Source organism: Magallana gigas, chromosome 8 (genome assembly GCF_963853765.1).
Source record: "Magallana gigas chromosome 8, xbMagGiga1.1, whole genome shotgun sequence".
In the NCBI taxonomy this organism is placed as follows: domain Eukaryota; kingdom Metazoa; phylum Mollusca; class Bivalvia; order Ostreida; family Ostreidae; genus Magallana; species Magallana gigas.
Genome location: NC_088860.1, coordinates 35,674,191 through 35,695,528, shown reverse-complemented (window position 1 = coordinate 35,695,528; position 21,338 = coordinate 35,674,191). Strand labels below are relative to the sequence as shown.

General features: G+C 33.2%; 1 protein-coding gene across 8 annotated transcripts; it reads left to right on the top strand.

Annotated features, from left to right (window-relative positions):
- The first annotated feature begins 19 nt into the window (after positions 1 to 19).
- LOC105348439 (basic immunoglobulin-like variable motif-containing protein) lies at positions 20 to 17,364 on the top strand. 8 transcript variants are annotated; one of them, XM_066068048.1, is made up of 12 exons: positions 20 to 103; positions 2,220 to 2,309; positions 3,667 to 3,714; positions 8,898 to 9,110; positions 9,728 to 9,872; positions 10,263 to 10,601; positions 11,063 to 11,183; positions 11,571 to 11,666; positions 11,994 to 12,098; positions 12,517 to 12,744; positions 13,695 to 13,778; positions 15,800 to 17,364. In XM_066068048.1, the coding sequence occupies exons 1-12, from the start codon at positions 35 to 37 to the stop codon at positions 16,260 to 16,262; spliced, it is 2,001 nt and encodes a 666-aa protein (XP_065924120.1). In that variant the 5' UTR covers positions 20 to 34; the 3' UTR covers positions 16,263 to 17,364. The 8 variants fall into 8 exon arrangements, with proteins under 8 accessions (XP_065924120.1, XP_034328563.2, XP_011456147.3 ...); XM_034472672.2 differs by having other exon boundaries at positions 10,263 to 10,727; XM_011457845.4 differs by lacking the exon at positions 3,667 to 3,714 and having other exon boundaries at positions 10,263 to 10,727.
- The last annotated feature ends 3,974 nt before the right edge of the window (positions 17,365 to 21,338 follow it).

Genomic DNA, 21,338 nt, shown 5'->3' with positions numbered 1-21,338 from the left:
TGTCATAATTCTGAAATAATTTCATTCCTCTACAATGGAGTTTAAAATTATAGTGCATTTTCAACTTCCTGAATACAGTGTAAACAAACAGACAGTTTTTTTGGTAAGATATGGAATACACTCATGCACATACATTTTTCATAAAATAAGGTATGCGGGGATCAAGAAAAATTTTCTTGGAGGAGGGGGGTCTAATGCATATATGCAATAATTTTACCATGTGAATTTAATAAAATTAAATTTTCCAGGGGGTGGGATTTGCGCATGTAAGGCACTTGTCTTTCTTTATCTAAAAAAGAGTTTATAATATGTTTGATATTTGAAATGTTTTATAGTGTGACTGTTGGGAAAGGTTCATAAATCATTTCATTGTCATCTAGCTCCTATCCAAACAGCATATTGCTTCCTGTACTCTAGCTGTCCCGAGTTTTTGCTTCCACCACTTTTTGCTTGATATTTCAATAATAGTGAATACCTTTGTGCTCAAACTACTTTCATCCACTAATATGAAAAATGTCCAGATTATCTGTTTTGAAACGCCCCCTCTACCGCTTCAGGTTTCAATACACATCCAAGAATTGAAAGTCTACGGAGATTTTGCATTGCCTCAGCCATTAATAAGCCCGGATGATAATGTTAAAAAATTGCGCGATGTATTCCGAGTGTATTCCGAATGGAGATAAGATGTAAACATTTCCCATTACAAATCTCCGTAAGAAATTTGTTTTCGTTCCATTGAAATTTTATGAGTAAAAAGGGATAATTGTTCAATGAAGATATCTTGGATATTATATTCCCTAGCTTTCATCGATTTCAATTGTATTTCTTTCTCAGGTACGTGTATCTTTATTAAAAATCATCAAAAATTGATGGAAGCAATAACTTGGGACAAACTATATAACCTAATCTAAACTTAAGCCCATGATCATCTCCACCCGGCGTACCCCTTTAAAATTATTCAAATTGCTCCGACCAAATATGTTTTATGGTGTGACACTTTGGAAAGTGAAGCTAATATTCACAATCACTTTTTTAAAGTGTTGATTTGTTACAAGAGAGTTAGTTCACAGTGCCTATCTATTTACTTATTATAATACACTATAAATTAAGGTCAGTCTAAAATGTATTATAACAAGCATCACTCAACAAAATCCGTCAAAGTGAAAAAGTTCTAGAGCATTATACAAGTTTGAAATAAGATAAAAATGACCAGTTGCAGAATATAACTTTTATTGAACCTTTAAATATAATTTTCATAAAGTTTGTGACTTTAAAATGTTTTGGTTTTTTTTTTTTTTACCAGCTAGAAAACTTTATTTAAGATGAGATATCGGCACAAGATTTGTAATTCCATAGAGTGTGGGCCAGTGACTATCTTGAATCACAGTTTTTAAGTTCATAGAGTATAGTTAAATGTAATCTCTGAAATAGTCATTATAAATAGTCATTTTTTTCACATTGCTGTATATTAATTATAAGACTTGTCTCACTAAACAAAGTTATCAGATAAGACAGGTATCATTATACAAATGTATGTTGTACAAGTACTGTCGGGTAAGTCAGATTACACTCTATAAAGTGTCAGATAAGACAGGTTTCACTGTATATAGTGTACATAACATAAGAAATGACAATATCATTGAACATGGTGTCAGAGATTTAACAGCTTTTACTGTACAGATTAGTGTAGGATGATAGATGTTTAACTGTACTAAATACATAGTTTCGGATAAATAAGTTTCCAGGTACAGAGTCAATTTATAGACCATTCATCTGGTTATTACAGTACAAATTTAAGTGTCGAGTGATAGAGGTGTAACTGTACAACACTTGTTTTATAAACAAGTTTCAAAATATATTATTATGTCACATCAAACAGTTATTATTATACAATGTGGTGGATGATAGAGTTCATTGTACTCGACATAACATAGTGTTGGAAATATTTCTTTGTATATTTAATTTTAGATTACAAAGGTTCAACAGTACTGCATTGTCTCAGATTTTATTTAAGCTGATCCTTAATGTTTTTTATTTCCTTTTTAAACATGTACATTGAATATTTTTAAAGAATTCACATAAATGCTCTATGTGACTATATCTCTATTTGCTTATAATGCTTTCAGCCTTTCCATGGTGCTTGGTACCTTATATACATAATCTGTATATTTAAATCTTCATGAGAAATTTAAATAAAGTTAAGAGCCTCTTGATTTCAGGGTGAAGATAATTCTGAGAATGTTACAAATGTGAATAAACTTCTTCATATAACAAGACAGATGCCAGCAAAGGACTGGTTTACACTTGAGGTAGGTGAATACCATATTTGGTGTGCATTTGTGTGTGTGTGTGTGTGTATGTACGTGCAAAAAAGGGGAGGGGTTGTTGGTGGTTTAGCAAACATGTAAGATATTTGCTTATTTAAGGAAGACTTTAAACGATATAGTGCATGATTTGTGGTATTCAGTTAAACTTAATTGCTACGTTCATTTGCTTTAATCCTAGCAGACTTCAATTGGGTTGATTTTTTGTTAGAGTGTTCAAATAATGAATGACTAACGCGTCCTGTGAATCATGGTTGTCAATGTATGTTGTATATGGTCTACTTAGAGCTTTCCTTTTTTGAGTCCTTCTTCTTTCTATTAAACATGTGGAGTTATTGTCATTGTGGGACGCATTTCGTCTGAATGATCAATACAAACTTATTCAATTGACTTCTGAATTGTGCACACTGAGAGGAAGACATATAGAAACTTGTCATTAAATTTGCAGTTAAGAATAAATAACAAATGGCGTCCGTTTTGTTGGTGTATTTTGTTCAATGGAGTTGGAAACTAAAATACTTACTAGGTATTTAAAGAAACTCCAGACAATATTCAGCAGGATTTAAATCTGTATAGATCAATTGATTTGGTTTTAACTTGTAGATAGTTGAATCTTTGAGAGAGAGAGAGAGAGAGAGAGAGAGAGAGAGAGAGAGAGAGAGAGAGAGAGAGAGAGAGAGAGAGAGAGAGGGGTCTGAAGAAAAAGTTGAATGACAAGAATTTATTAATAAGTAAAGAGAAAGGGAGAATAGTGACACATTGTCAAGACACGTCAAGAGAGATGTGACACAAAAATCTCACGAAAGATTTAAAGAGAAAGATTTTAATCAGTGAAAAATCCAGAAGAAAAAGAATAAACAAGAATTAGATTTGAGAGAGGGAGAGAGAGAGAGAGAGAGAGAGGGGAGATATAAAATTGGAAATGTTGGATTAAAGTCATTTAATTGTTACTGAATGTCTGGGAGCTGCATTGTTTCTACAGTTATCAAAATAGATTCATAACAATTAATGACCAAACGCATTTGCAAACTGAATGTAAATGTACTCGTTTTCAATGGATCTTCAATGTAGGGCAGTTTAAACGATCAATATAAACCCTCAGCACTTGGCTTGGCCAGGTCAATAGAAAGGTTTGGAAATAGATTACCGACCCCTTTTAAAAAATCAATTCAATTCTCTGAAACCAGATGATTGTATTTATACCCTTTTATCAACTAACATGTGCAATAAACATTAGATAATAACTTTTAAGGTTTTTATTTCAATTTAAGCTGCTAAAATTTGCACATTTTGACAACATGTAAATCTTGTCATGAGAAATCTTATGAAATGTGATTTTAAGCCAATTAGGCAAGGGACGAGTGGATCTAAAATCTGGATGCTTCGCAAGGTAAGGCTACAAGAACCATGCACATGACAAGACTTGTTACTTAGTCATGATAAGATCGAAGTAAGTTTGTTGATAGTTAGAGCCTAATAAAGTGCTAGCTGCCTTTAAATTACTCATTGACATTTGATGAAACTAATTTTTAAACTTGCACTAATACATGGATGTTTTTCATCTTGTTTTATGTTGTTGTTTTTTTTTACCGTTTTGGTCTGTTATTACAAATCTTGGTTTATTTTAGTGATTGTATTTATTGAGGCACATAATTAAATATATATAAAGATCAACCTTCGAATTTGATAGTTGCATGATCCTTTCATTGGAACTTGACTAGAGATGCAGGGATCAAGGGTTCAATTCAATGGTTTATTTATTTGTATTTTGTTCATTCCTCCTTTGGTATTAAGAAATGATTTCATAAAATATCAATATTTTTGTGTTTCATAGATACAGGGAAAATGATAAGAGTTATTGCCCTTTGATCAGAACACATCTACTCCTTTGAAAGGAGATATTTTTGGAATTAGGTTTTGAATTGTAGCTGTGGAATTGGAAAACTTACAAATTAGATTTGGTGTTTGTAATGTTTCAGCTATGGTATGTTGTTTAGATTCTGCTAAAATGGTGATAATACTTTACGTTCATTGCTGCGAAATTTCTGATAAAATGGTGATATAATTCGATCGATCTTTACGTTGCTGCGAAATTTGCAAACGTTTCCCCCACTCAAGATTTCCCCACTGTTTACAATCCGATATCATTTTAAAACAATGACTGATTGAAATACATCTTAACTGCAATTGAATGATTAGCTGAAAGCAGGGTTAAGTATGCTCTCTATAAGTATTCAACATAATCCTGTATTCGTAGTTTAATACAGCTGCTGCCATTACAGCTAGACAGTATAGACGTTATTATCGTTGAAAAAAGTCTATTTCATTTGATTAACTCTCGAATGACAGAGTGCATTTTGTCTTCAGAGTATATAATGACAGAAACAAATTCTTTTTTTTTCTTCATTGATTTGAAAATGTGATAGACCATGACTCCCGGTGATTCAGAGGCCCTTACAGCTTACTTCTTAATATACATAATCATTGTACATGCAATCAATAAGTGTCCATACAGCGAGAACTGATACAGGAGGAAAAACATGATGCAGGTAAATTAAGTTATTGGAGTTTAAACAACAAGGCAAAAAGTTTTCCTTTCATACTTCTTGGTTAAAGAATGGGGGTGGATGGGTCTGGTGGAAGTTGTTTATGGTTGTCTTTTTAGTTCAAACAGTTGCTGGGGTACTATTACCAGATTACTGAAAATATGATTTGCTCTGTTGGATAAAGTCATCAGATTTTGTGTCAGTTTGTGGGGAGGCCCAGATGAAGGGGTCTTAAAAGTACATGTATTTGTATTTGTTTGGAGATTGAAGATTTGGGCAAGGAGGTTTCTTAATTTCATTAATGGGGATTGAATTAATTGATAGATATATGATTGAGTTAAAATTGATGCATTTTTTGTTTGTCTTGAGGCTTATAAATGGATTGTTTTCTACAACCTTTATTCCCTTTGTATAATGTGTAAAAATTCCACTACCCGGTTTGGTATATGATAGTTACGGTAATGCTTACCAGAAAGTACGTGCAGTTAGTGATTAAAGAATTTGCTTTACTTTAATTTCCATAAATTTGAACAGATAAACTAAAATGATATAATTCTGAAGTGATAAGAAACATGTGTTGAAAAAAATATGAATACATAAATGAAGAAAATATAATCATAATAGTAACCTGCCATTTTTAAATAGCTTTTCTTTCAATTTTAAATTAAATCTTTGGAGAATCAGCGTGCTATGCTATTCAGTTCAGTGTTATTTTCAGTCTAAGTCTTTAATCTGATTTCCATTTCATTGAACAGTTTACTTGGTAAAACAATCACATGTTTAAAAGGTAAAGTAAGTATTTATGCCTCTCCATGTTTCTGTCATAATGTCAATGCCATGATATTGGGATACAAAGTTTGTGTGAAAAGTGAGGAAATGCAATACTTGGAACAAATTTGGAGAATATTTTGGATTTGCATCGAGAAGTAAATGAGGTAATTTATTCCATTCCCCAAGATAGAGAAATACATGAACTGATATGGGACATGTTTTAAACCTTCTCACTGATCAGCTATCTTTACTGTTATTTTTGATAATTTGTAATTTTTAATATAAATAAAATGTTTGTGTAGGATAATGATTTAAAAGAATTATAAGAATATACAGATTGACAAATGTATTCCATCTCTCTCCTTAACAGTTTGTTTTTCTAGCAATTATTTATATCAAAATAAATCCAGAGAAATAGCTCGAAATGTTATACTCTTCAAATTTAAGTTGATGTAAATGATAAAAGTTAAATACAATAACAGTAGTTTTGATTAGAGCATTTGGGAGGTTTTTATGTAAAAAAAAAAAACAACATTAATTATTGGGTTGAGATAAAAATTCTAAAAATTTATAAATACACATCATTAGATATATATGATATATGTGCTTATTGACCCTCGGTGAAATGATTTGAAAAATTCCTTACCCAGACTTTGCAGTCTTTTATATTGATGTGGCTAAATCATTTTCATGGACAGATCGAGTGATTATTCTAATGATTCCGAGTACACTTTAGTAGATTCGGAAATAATGAATCTTAATCAGTTGAATTTTACATAAATATGGGATATCAAAAGTTCAACCATTCTTGTCGGCCTATTATAATTGCATTGTATGTCCAACATCAAAAACAGTTGAACAGGCTCTATATAAGGGTTAATTTAAATGATCATACATGAATAATAAAAATGAGTATTGATTTAAAATTCTTATTTCAGATATTAAAGAATTTTACTTTACATTGTAGAGATAAGTAGTTCTATTTTGCCACAATCCCTTGAAAATAAGAGTAATGGGATATTGAAGTTACTATGTGTATACCGTTTATTACTTATTGACTACTGCTTCTTGACAACAGATGTTTAATGATGACTAAAGTTCTCTTTCTCTCTCTCTTGTCCTTTTGAATTAGTATACTCTCTCTCTGTCTCTCTGTCTCTCTGTCTCTCTTGGTCTCTCTCTGTCTCTCTTGGTCTCTGTCTCTGTCCCTCTCCCTGTCTCTCTCTTTCTCTCTCTCTCTCTCTTGGTCTCTCTTTCTTTTGTGTCTTTTCTCAGACTCTCTTGTAAATTTATTCTCTCTCTCTCTCTCTTTCTCTCTTGGTCTCTGTCTCTCTCTCTCTCTTAGAGTTATTGCTCTCAGAGTTATTTCTCTTGGTCAATATTCATTCATAAATAATGCTTTAATTTACTTCAACCATTTCAACTCCTTTTAATGGAGACGAGCTTCACACCTTTTAAAAAATGTCTTGGTAATAATTTATGCAAAACTGCATGAAAAAGAAATTCTTGGCAGTAATTTTAATCTGCTTTGTTCTTTGTAGGACCCCTCCCCAAGGACTATTTCTTTTGTCTCTCTCTCTCTCTCTCTCTCTCTCTCTCTCTCTCTCATATGTAAGCTTGATTTTTACATTTCAGTGTCAGTGCAGACAACAGACATGAGGTTGATATCCAAGGTACATAACTTATCTGGGGTATATACACTGTTCTCTATACACCTTGCAGTGTACAATATAACAATTGTATCGCCATACAGTTATCTGTCAATTTAAACCCAGCCTGACATTTCTTAACAACAATTCATTAAACTTAATGTCGGATTGCTGATTTTTTTCCTTCTTCTTTTTTTGCTTAACTTTGCATTACACCCAGTATAATAACTTCTGTTAGTTCGCTGTGTTATGAACTAACCTTACATAACATTTGATTGTGTGATACACCAGGATATTTTGGCGGCTTGTGTTTTAAAAATTCACTCTAACACAGTGCAGTGTTTTGATTATTCTTTTACGACATGTTTGCTCAAGTCATTAAAGAGTCAGGAAAGATTTCATTCCCTTGTGTGGATTTTAAATCACAGATTTGAACCGACTCAAATGTTCTTGCTTTGAATTGTTATTTGCACAAAGGATGCAGAAATGGACACCTACATTTCAAAGATTAAAACAGGAGACTTTTTATTCGAATTAGGACAAAATCATTTTTTGTTCTTGATGCATGATTAACGTTCAGCCGGAAAACTTAGAAGGTTCAGTGATTGGGATGAAAAATGTTACATGCCGGAGTATATTTTATCTCTTATTTAGTGCTAACGAATATAGGAGTTCAAAAAAAAATGCACATCTTAATTCAATCAAAAACATGTGATTGCTCCAGAGTAGAAATGGATGCAAGAGATTTTTTGTGGGTTTTTTCCTTCGCATTTATAAGAAGTGATATGTGTGCTCAAAATTGCAGTTAGAATTAACAAACAGAAACTTACAGAATAATATTTTATGTAAATAATGTGGGACAGTGCATGACATGTGATAATCATGGAAAATTCCAATAGCTATTTTAAGACAATTCTACGAGGACCGACCTTGACCCGAAGCATGGACCTGCTGGGTCGCAAAGTCAGTCTCAAGTTCAAGGGCAATTTTACTTCATCTTCCACGGTTTTCAATCAAGTGATCAGAAATTTCTTTCATTTACTTTTAAATCAATTTTTATTAGCATTTTGATTGTTTGTTTGTGTGCATGCTTAAATTCTGAAGACTACATAATTTCATTGATTACTTTTTTAAGGGTATTGATTGAACAAGTCTCCGTAAATAGAAGTTATGTTGATTTGACTCTCACTGAATTTTGTGGTCTTTCAAATTGCATGCGTGTCATTTTAATTGTAACTGAGTGTATACTTCTAATATTAACAATTTTTTTTGTAATGTATTGAAGATAATTAATATTTAGATAACAAGCATATGAAAAAGTAATCTACATGTATTTCCCTGAGTCAATGATCTGTCTGTTTTTTTCCCAATTATACCACATATTGTTGTTAAATATTGATTAAAACCTTGCCTTTTCCATCAAGTAAATTGCACTGGCTTATTCAACATGTAGGTGATATATACACTAGATGACACATAAAAATCCCATCTGATACTCTTTACATGCCCCAGCTTTAGCCAGACACTGCGAAAAATCTGTTTAGTTTGATCATTATTCAATGCATAATTAATGTATAACGAATTCACATACAATTTGGAACTTTCAGCGATCAATGGGGAACTCCAGTAGAAAGTCGATCTCTGGACTGGTCCCCGCCCCGCCCGATGAGCCCCGCCCGGAAGACCCTCCTAAGGGCCCCACCAGCCGCAGCAGTTGCCCCCAGTTTGTGCCCTACTCTGACGACGATGATGACGGTCAGGACGAGGATGAGGAGGAGGAGTTTTTCGACGCCAGCGACAGTCTCCCCCCTCCTACTCAGGTATTGTGCATCTTAAAAATTCAAACGTCAATGTTTTGCTATGCATCTTTGAAATATTCAGGTAGCAAATATGTTGACATTTTTTATGTCTTGGACTGTTGTGTCTAGCTTCAAAAATATAGTCGGCCTCATTTTTGTTTTGGGGAGGGATGGGATATTAATTCATTCAACATCTTAACAAAGCTTTAGGATCAGAGAGTACTGCATTGTAGCAGATAAGTTGTCCAGTTTGTACCTTCATGTTTAAACAATGCAGATTTATATACCGGTAAATTAATATACTGTAGAAGCAGAAATATTCGTTGAGGATTTAATTTCGTTATTTTCGATGGCAGAATAAATCAACGAAATTAAATCCATGACGAATTTTTAACCAGAGTATTAATGAATACAAAGAGGTTACGATATGACGAAATTAAATACCAACGAAATCTTATTTCGTTTAAAAACAATGAAATTTTGACCCAACGAAAATATGTGTTTCTACAGTATTAACAGTAGTTAAATATGATTGTAATTTTGTTTATCTCGGAAAATGCAGTTGAGATTTGGTCTGAATGCTGAATAACTTTGCACCTAATTTCTTAGCCTGAAAACATTCTGTTGTGCTTTGACAGCCCACGGTGCCAGCTCCAGCCATGATTGATGCTAGCATTGTTGCCAGGCTTGTGAAGGAGGTGGAGGAGCTGCTTAACCATGTGACCAATGAGAACTTTGAGGCTGCAGTGGACACTGCCAGAGTACTACAACAGGCCAATCTAGGTAAACAGTTTCCACCCTAGGCTAATTAAAGCATGAGATCTACAATATAAAGGTACATTTATACCCTCTTCCTTTGGAAGAAGGCTAACATCTTAGTGAAACCTCCAAAGATAAAGACACACAAGGTTTTTGTAGGTAGCCTCCCCCTCTTTTTATAATACAAAGTCATGAACAATGAAAAAAAAAGTTATAATCTACTTTCATTTGTTGGAAACAATTGCAGACTTGGAAATAAGGCATACATGTATTATAATATACATGTAAGTAAATTTTTTATACCATTAGTAACAAATGTAAAAGTATTTACAATAATCTTCACTGTATATACATATTTTGACATGCCCCTGTATTGTACTGTACTTGAATTAGTATTTTGGTTTGCTGTATCAGGGAACCTGACAAGAAGACTCTCAGTAGAAGGAGCCTCAGGAAGTCAGTCATCCGGAACCAACATCACAAGGCAATCCCAACCAGCAGACAAACTGCCAAAGATAGGAGAGCACACACTTACCGAACATCGCTATAATCCGACGTACAGCAATCCAACAGCCGAGGTCCGAAAATCCGCCAACTCAGCAAAAGGCTCGGAGCTCAAGAAATCCAACAGTGCCAAGCAGATGTACATTGCAACAATGGGAGATTCCCCGGAAAACTCATCCGGATTTGTGAAATCTGAGGAGAGGCCGTTTCGCTTGCCACCCATCAGAGACGGGGGTTCACAGATTCCCGGTAACTCTGGTATTTTATGTTCGGGTCAATTGGTTGGGAATGACCTGGATGATGGGGATGGGAGCCTTGCATGGGAGGTGGATGTTTCAGATATGCTTCCTCATGGAAGAAGTGGAAGAAAACCCGGTTTGTTTTATTTTTTTGCATGTTTGCTTTTTTTTGTTTCATTCTTCTAATAAAAGGTTTTTTATACTGCTTTATTATGACTGCTTTTAGTGTCTGGTAATTTGGAGAAAAAATTTTCATGCATGATTACAATTGTTTTTGGTACAGCCATTTATATTCGTTATATTGGTCCTGAAATGCAGAAATTTCTTGATGTATGGACAGGTTAATCCCAAGAATTAATGTCCAGACCTCATGTTGCATTGCTCCTATCTTTCTACTTTTTGGAATAGATTGGTATATTTTGCTGAGGTATAAATTGAATGTACAGGTTCAGTATGGAATCTACCTTTCAGTTCTCACTAGTCAACTCCAGCCCAAGGAAACAGATGAATCTTACGAGAATTTTGTTCCTCCCAAAGTGACGGCCACTTCAGCCGAGATTTCCTCCCGAAAAGTACTGGACCAAAAGCGATGGTAATGTGGGGAAAGAGTTCACCTCCTATCAGTAGGACTAATTAAAGAAAATTTAAAAATTCTTGTTATTAATAAATAGCAACATTATTTCATAGTTTAATAAAAAAAGAAAAGAAAATCTTTTGAAAGAACTTTTTTTTCACAGAGAGTCGGATACAAAAAATTTTCACTTTTGAAATTGAATTCATAAAATAATATTAATTGTTTGAGTTTTGTTTACTAGTATTTCTAAGTTTTCCATTTGATATCTAAATTTTGTAGGGGATTTTTAATGTCTTACATTTGATTTATTTCACCTATCATTTAAAGAATTATGCGAAATTGCAAATTCAAGTGCAAATTCTATGTTTTGAAAATACTTTGATATTTGTCTTTTGACATTGGCAGGAACTGTATCAGTCGACCACAGTACAGCAAGTCGTGCGGATTGACCTCCCTTGTGTCCTGCTGGAACTTTCTCTTCAGTACTTTGGGCAATGGAAAGTAAGTACTGAACATGTACTTATTACACTAGAATCAAGTTACTCTTGAAGTTCAAATATACCTAAACATATATAGGTTTTCTGTTACTAAAGTGTTTTACTGGTTGTCAAAAATTGAAAGGCTCATTTTGAATTAATGAGTATATCAAATTATAATATGTTAAATCAATTGTTGTTTTCATGCATATTTATTGTTGTAAGTACATGTAGTAAAAAAATCATTTTTGAAAATTTACCAGTTAAAAAAACTTAATAAACACCGACATATTTAATGAATATTAACATCCTTTCTTCTAAATATCGATCTTTATTCTTTAATTAATATCAGTCTAAATCCTATCACACAAGAAGAGGCTTTGACAATTCTGGGATTTAAGCCTCCATTTGGAGAGATTCGCTTTGGACCATTTACTGGAAATGCCACACTTTTGAGGTAAACAATTTTTATTTTGCTTTTTAAAATAGAAATAATAGAGAATATTTTTTTTTTTCATTTAAAGCAAGAAGAATACTTATATGGATACATTATTTAATACCAGATAATCCTTACATGTACTCAATTTAAACTTCATGTTATTAAGGGAATTTATATTTATAGCGTGTACAAATTTCTAATTTAATTTGTAAGTAGTGATGAAATTATAGTTAAGCCCACATAAATTTCTTTAACCTTGAAAAAATACCTCAAAATATTTTCATTCACTGTAAAAGGTACTCATTTCATGTTTATTAATTATCAGTATTTGTCTCAATAATTTTATCTTCAGATTTCTAAAACCACAACATTTATTTATGACTTAAGAGCAGTTATTGTCAAATACACTACCTAAATTAAAAAAAAAAATTTACAGATGGTTCAAAATGCTGAACGACCACTTCAAGGTCAGGGGACGGGCCTACTTCTTGTACAAGACCCAGGGTAAGAACAAGACATACGGGACGTCCCCCGAGGAGGCCCTGGTCAGCCTGAAGCGCGGCCTCCAGGACACCACAACTGCCTTCATCTACCACTGCCAGAACCACTACTTCTGTCCAATGGGGTTCGAGGACACTCCTATCAAGTGCACAGAGGCCTACGCGTAAGGTTTATTACGTATCAATGAATTATTTGCAGGGGTGATAGTTTTTGAGGGGACTAAATTTTGTGGTTTCATCTCAGATACAAAAATTTAGAAATTGCAACATAAAATAGCTAATAAAATATATGCACCTTATTTTGGATCAAAATGCAAATACTTTTCACCCTCATAAAAAAAACTCAGTACTACAGTACCAGGTACTTGATCTGTTTCTTGTAGCCTGGACGGTCAGTTCTATGTAATGAGGATGCTTTAAGTTTATTTGTGTAAGAAGGAAAAATAAAAGATACATGTTTTTGCATATTTGTCATGTCATTTGTTTCCATAAGGAAAAGTAATAAATAAATCCTCTCTTGCTGAATGGTGAAAAATTACATGTCATTGAATAAGTACTTTCCCATTGACTCACATTTTATTTTACACAGATCTCCTGACATTGCATGAAAATGTGTTTGTCCACAATTCTATGGAAAACTATATTTCCTTCTTTTGTTAATAAAAAAAGATATACATGCATGTTAAACCTGGTACACATGCACATGTATTTAATTTTTGTTATTCAACACTGAATACAAAAACAATTGGATATTTGAAGTATTACTCTCTTATCCCACAGAAATGATTAAGGTCATTAATAGAGGGGTGTGCCCCAAATTCATGACTTTTGTATTTTGTTTAAAACATGCTGTCAAATGAAAGATCAATGATTTTAAGAGGTGTAAACAAATTTGCAATGTAATATACCAGTAATCCAAGCTACATCCCAAGATGATAAGATATATATTACATGTACTAGTATATGATTTTCCGAGAAGTACTGGAATTTACAATGAAAAATGATAAATATGCATAGTTATGTATAGAGATGATAAGCTTTAACATTTTCAGAGTTAGATTATTATTTTGATCATAGTTATGCAGTGGGAGATGATATGATCTATGATTTTCAGGGGTGTACTACCTCAGGAGGATCTAAATACTTGGATCCTGATTGGAGACCCCGCCAGTGGTCACCCAGCCATACACTGTAAAAGGTACTCACTCATGCTACTTACAACATCAGTATGTAGATCAGTAACTCGTAGACTCACTAAAGAGTCATTTTCTCTCATCTCATTGATACTGTAAAATCATCATCGTTCTTGGGGGTCCAATGTACATGCCTTTCGTGGGTAACCCCTGCCCATGAATTTAAACCCCCACGCACGTATATACTAACATTTGTTTAATGTTTATTAAAATTATCCCAAAATTATGCTCCCCATGAACAAGGTAAATTTTGGCTACCCACGAACATTGACCTCCAGGAATAAAAGTGATTCAACAGTAATATTCATTGATTAAGGTAAATACGGTAACGGGTGGTTTCGCTCCGATCACTTGTTCGCGCTGAGAGGTTTCGCGCCGAGTGGATTCGCCCCTTTTCAATATATTATATAAATATTATTAACGATCAAGGATTACCTGTATTTATTGATCTAAGCAAACCCCAAATAATTGCTAACGTTGTGTTTTATGGAATAATTTAAGATTATCGTGATTTCACCTAATCGAGCTGTCTTAATAAATGCCATTTATAAACATTTGTGTAGTGAAGGCATTTTTAGCCATTTCATTGATATGTATCCGTGATTTTACTTAGTTATGTAAAATTTTAACATTACTTACATTGCTTTCTTAATGCTTTTATGAAAATTTGTCATGTTATTTTCATGGGAGTGAAATCATTTTTTGCCAATTTTCCGTGATTTCACTAAATTATGTATAATGTTCATATAACTTGCAAGGTTTTCTTAATTAATTATGTAGTATATATCTTGTATATATAGATAATTATGCTGTTGTGATCTTTATCATCTATTTCTCTTTAACTCTCTTTAACTTAATTATATGGTGAACAGAAGAACAGAAGAAGGCATGTTAACTTTTATAGATTTATTGTAATATAAAAGTCACAGAAAATATAGAGAAAATATAGAGAAAACACATATATACAACACCAATATTATTTAAATTATTTAATATACCTACATGTATATCTCTTTCAGAATTATACTAAGGACACTTCATAAAACAATGTTTAGTCTAGGCATTTCTTATTTAATATATTTATGGATATTATTATTATAAAATCAATATTATTAAAAAATCAATAAATAAACTTTATCAAATAGTATGGAAGATTTATTTAATAATTAATTTTCTTTTTGTTATTGCTATTTTTATACTGTATATCAACACTATTTGATATATATTTACAATTACTCTGTTTGGAATAAGTCTGGAAGATTTAATATTTAATTTAACAGGGGAAAATTCTTAAGAACGATTAATTCTTCTACATACCGGTATATATGGTCATTATAAACAGTTTACAAAATACGACATTGATAATTTATAATTATGCATTGGCCAAATGGACATAAAAAAAATTATATAGCTTGCAAAATAGAAAATATTCAAAGTTCGATTGAAAATATAATTAATAATACATTAATTTAACATGTATATGCGGGCATCTTATGGAATTTTATGCATTATTTAAATCATTTTATAATCTATTATATCATATAATGCATTATATTTTAGGTACTCAGCAGCTTATGGCAGTAGAGGCAGCATTCACAGACCATTTCTTTGCTATACTCTTTCAGAATACTGGTCCCAAAAAAAAAAAACGCGCTAACGAATTCTTGAGATACCCATCATTTAGTTCTCCAAATTAGATCGCAATCAAAGCTATTTATTTAACGGTTTTATTGAAGATGGATTAATTGCCGACTAATTAAACTGCTCAGGCGATGTTCGTGCATGTGTATAAAATTATTGTCTATTTAAACTAAATTACTTTCTAAAACATTTAATTTACATATTTAAAAACAAAAGCAACAAGCAGTGTGTATTGTAGTGTTTATTAATACAATCCCGGCGAATCCACTCGGGGCGATCATGTGTTCGGAGCGAAACCACTCAGCGCGAACAAGCGATCGGAGCGAATATATGTATATAACACTATAAATATAACAAGTACTGAAATTGTTGTTTCCATACACAGATGGATGGATATAGTAACAGATATTGGGTGTGTCAACCCCGATTTCCTGGACATTCGCAGACTGGAAAAAGGCATGCAGCGGCGGAAAGCCAAGAAAGCAGGCGGAAACTTGCACTGCATCATGGCTTTTTCCAAGTGTAAATTCCAAACCATAAAGACTTATCATACTCAAATTCCTGTGTTCGGTGGAAAGGCAGGAGGAAAAGATTCTCGTTTTAAAATGACAAATGGAAATGATGAAAGTTTAACTGTTTCCCAGAAGGAAGGAAGTGGTGAACCAGGTGTTCAGACGGTAGAACCTGTTCAGACATCTGAACAAGAGGTTCAAGGAAATCCTGGGGTTAATTTGGATGGAAGACAGGAGAATGGGAAACAAGTTGTTGGTAAGGAGGAGGACTTCGAAGATGATGAGGAAGTGGAAGATCTGGACACAGAAAATGAATCTTCAGAAAATAACTCCTAGCGATTCAAGAAATAAAGATGCCATAGGCATCATTATTTCTTGAAAGATGTGGAATTTTTTGGATAAAGCATGCAGCTAGCCAAGGGCACTTTTGAGAAATATTTCCTTGTTTGTTTCGTCAGTTTTTAAAGGAAATAACAAAAGACTCTCATGGGCAATGTTTTTTTTATCTTTTTATATTAATTTATTCATTTAGTGAAAACATTTCAACTATAAATTGAATTCTCCACAGAAGGAGATAGATGAAGAGTGATATTTATTCAATATGCTTCCACTGCTTCTGTGATGGATTATATATTATCAGCTGGGCCATTTCATATTGAAATACATCTTGATGGGCTTTTATCTCAATATTATTTCCTTATGAAGCAAGAATTACATATAATTTATTTTGTCAGTTTAGATAAGTTTCGATTTTATTTTGGACTCTGTGGAATGGTAAATATTCAGTTTCTCATTCAGGAAATTTTCTCCATTTATCTGGGGAGGAGGAGGGTTGGCTTAAATACATTAATATTTCAAGAGGAATCCTAGGCTACCACCCCGCATGATTTGAGCATGAATGTAGAGTATAAGTAACTAAATTGTCAATTGTCAAATTCCTTTTTATCCAAGGCCCCTCCCTCCCCCTCTTTGGGAATGGTTTTGGTGAGGAAGATGGACTGAAACAGCTGGTGTTACTAGCTTTGGAAATTTCGAAGTGAACTAAACATATGTACATTTCTTTTTTAAAAACTCAGATAAAAAAGATATTGTTCCTATAAAAGACACTCACTGTAAACCAAACAACTAATCAATTGGGTGGGTGAACCATCATCTTTTAAGTTGCTCCCGATAAAGAACATTCGTGCAACATTATAAAAAAAACTTTTAAAGTTAACACCAAATATTGCAAAAGATTTGTGGCTAAGGTCCTCTATTTTCCAGAGGTGGTTTGTTTGTGTTATCATTTCTGTTTATGTGATTTTTTTTTTGTATGAAATTGGATTTATCCTACACTTTACCTATCCGTTGTTTGATTTTATTCATATTCAGACATGTTTTATGGTGTTATCGCTTCCAAAGTTTGTTATTTTAATGAAATATAAAACATTTATATGTTGTTTGGTATTTTTTGTTTGTTTTTTTTTAGAATTTCCTTATGTGAAAATTAAAAATAATATTTATTACCTTATAAAGATATACAATTTCAAAGGAAGCAGCTAAGAGGATATGATTATGGTAGAGACATACATATTCTCTTAAAAAAATAAGTAATTGATATTTGACTACTTTTGATGCATTTTGTTTACATGTAAAAAAAAAAAAAAAAAAAAAGCAATATTTCTGATATATTTTAAATTAATATATTCATATCACGTCCTTGCTAAAAGGAGGACATTTTGCTTACTTTTCATCACACTCTTGCTAATAGGAAATTTTCATCGCATCTTTGCTGATATAAGGATTCTCCCTTGATTTCATCACATCTTTGCGGACATATGCGGACTCTTCATCACATCATTGCTGATATTTTCATCACACCTTTGATGACACATTAATAATCATGGAATGATCCAAATCACTGTATGCCGGGGTAGTTAAAAGCTGATAATGATGTTATCATCTTATGGTGTGTCTTTTCTTTGATAATTTTCTTAGCTATGATAGTAATTATTGTAGTAACTAAAGGAAAAATATTTACCTACATAAAAATCAATGTTTTAATTATATCATTATCACCTCTTTACTAAGCCAGCCAGCCTTTCCCGCTTCAGTAGTAGACAATCAATTGACTATTGTATTTCATGAACCATATACATTGTATAGCATTATATAGCCTGGGTATAGCTCATCATTTTATAGGGCCAAGTTGCAGGGGCTATTTGGGGGGGGGGGGGGGTCTGGGTTTGATTCCCACTTCAGCCAAACCTTTTCATTATATTTAGAACCATTTTAACAAGACCTTGGACTTTCAGTGGGGTGTAGCTATCTATTTCCTGCGTCAAAACAAATTAAAAATGAGCCGGGTTCAAGCGAAATATGCACCAATTGAGTAGTCTTAGCTCAAAAGCCAGACAAATCTTGTTGATTTCAAAGAGCCATGACTGAGTGGCCTACAGTGAAATAGACAGACCTACGTCACATTGCTGATTGACACAACTACACAAAGTCCAAGCTCTTGTTAAAATGGTTTTGTATGCTCATTCCTCCTTTCTTAGTATGGTAATGTTACTATGGCTCAGCAGTCCTAGGTGTTCAGTCAGTAAACTAAAGGCTCATATTGCTTTAAAGTGCATGGCTACAACTGGATAGGTATTAATGGAGTGTGGAAGGAGTAGTCATGTCAGCACTGCAATAGTACGGGCACAATAAAAATTGTTATAGATCTGTTGTAAGAGATCAAGAAACTTAATAACTGTGCTTCATTAATTTATCAATTGGTCTGCTACATAAAACTTGTAATAAATGCAATAATGGTGATCTCAGTGATTAAGGTGTAAAAAGAAGAAACTTTAACTACATTTCTGAGTTAATTTTATTAAATGAAAAATAGTTTTTTAAAATCATAATCAGCTGAAATACAAATATTTTAGATATTCTTTATTTCGCTTGATGACTATGGTATATTTACTTCCATTTTCAATTAACTGCTTTACACTCATTGTAAAGAAAGACATCATAGACATGAAGTAAAAAACATTGATTATGGCACATCCCTCTTTCCTCCAAATAAAATCTCATTATCTTATAAATGAAGAAAAATCTCAAACTACCTAAGCTGCAGGTCTGTAGCTTCCTGAGTCTGAAAAAATTGTATGGATGTCCTTGGATGGGTGGCACTGTAGCTCCCAGGTCGTCCATCCGAATTTCCGCAGAGCCAGACTAGGACCTACAGACCTGCAGCTATAACTATCCCTCAACATATAGATTCCAGTGTTAGCAAAAAAAAAACAACCTAAAACATGCATATCCCTTTCTCTAACAACAGTACAATGAGTTTCAAAACTAAAAATTTTTTAATTCTTTATGAAAAAATCTGTTCCTCCCCTTTACAAATTACAACCCCCCCCCCCCCCCCCCCAAACACAATAATCTTTAAGTCATCTGATGGAATTTTAGATCAATCCTGACAGCTGCAATTTAGTTACGAAAAAAGAAAAACAAAACTGATAAAATGCAAGCAAAAAATAAGTAGGCCAATAGGGAACTGTCCTCAGCTGTGATAAGCTCAACACAGTCCAATTCTTTATTACTGATGGAAGTGACCTCTTGCAAGCAGATGATATAAGCTGTACCAGCCATGAGATTGCGAAGGACATAAGAAGAAGTGGTGGATCTAAAAGAGCGTATTGTCTCTTTGTTCCTATGGCCGAACCGATGGTATTTTAGTTGATATGTTGATTCAATTAGAGAAGTCACTTGAATGCTTTTCCATTGCAATTTCACAGAGTTTTCTGCAATATTCACTGCTTCTAATTTTAAGTTATCTTCACTTTCATGTTCAGAATTTTCGAATATAGTATCCTCCTCCTCGTGAATGTTGTCATAATCACAGATGAATAAATCGGTACTCAGCATGTTCCAAGGTTCGTTAAACAGGTTATAAGGACTGTGACAAATTGGAATGAACTTTTCCTCTGGAATATCAAAGTAATGCAATTGATATTCCCTCATTTCAATGAATTCTTTCAACCATCGAATTTTGCAGTCACAATGAAATGGATTTCCTCCCAACAAGAGAATCTCATGGGGGTATACATCCTTCTTTTTATCCTCTTTCACACATGAAATTTCATTAAAAGACAAATCTAATACTTCAAAAACAGGTAAATGAAGTGGAAAAGTTACAAGTTTATTGTGTGATAAAAATAGGTATGCCAAATTTGGGAGATTTTCAAAGATGCCCCCAGGAATTTTTCTTAACATGTTCTTTGATAAATCTAACTTTTGTAGCTGTGTATTGGAGTCAAATAACCCTTCTTTTATTGCAGATAATTTGTTATTGGACAAGTTTAAATCGGTTAAATCTGGCATAGTTTTCAAAATACATTTATCAATATGTTCAATGTGGTTGTATGATAAATCTAGATTTATTAGTCTGTGTAAGAGAGAATCTGCATCAGCTTCACAGCTCATGTTATTAAGTAAATTATGATCAAAATGAATTTTCGTAACTTGAGATGCTTGAGCTAAATAAAGATGTGGCCATGTATGTATTAAATTGTTACTGAGATATAAAACCCCAAGTCCTGGGGGTAAGGAACTTTTAAAATCATTTAATTCATTGTGTGATAAGTTCAATTCTCTTAATTGACCAAATCGTAGGAAAGAGGGCTCTTTAACATTGCCAAGTTCGTTATGACTAATATCAAGAATCTGCACGGAATCTGTAACACTTGGTTCTATATTTATCATTGCTTAATGAATTGCCACTGAAATTCCAGATCTGATAGTTGTCATGGATATTGAAGAGCTCCTTCAGCCTTCTGAAACTACAGTCCAGAGTTTTGCTGAAACATTTACAGTCTTCGGGGCACGCTCGAACGATGCCGACAATGATCGCTAGCAACTGCAACTGCCGCATTAGCAAATTGATTCCACCATAGCACGTGTTGGTAGTAAACAAAACCACGTGGATGCTATATTTAGACATAACATCCGGGGGTTTCTTTTTCTTCGCTTCATTGAAAAAACTCTCAATAATCTGCCAAAAAAATTCAGTCATTTCAGCTAAGCAAAATAGTCACATCAGCTTAAAAGTGTCGATATATATCTCGGCGTAGTGCCAAGAAATATTTTCATTCACAAAATAGAACGAGATCACTCTGTTTGCTAACGTTACATTCCTCATAAACACGAAAAACTACATTACTGTTTTAAAATATATGTATAAATCAATGAAAAAATAAATATGAAGTACCTAGAAGTTGAAAAATGTGAAAACTCTAATTACTAGAGGTCTCCGTCTAATCCAATGCGTAATGGCGAGGAGATCACGTGACAGGTTTTTCGTGGCGTGCAAACTACTCTGTAAGGCAGCACTTTATAGTGCGCCGCGGTAGAGAGTGGATGGGCCATGTCGAGCTCTGAATG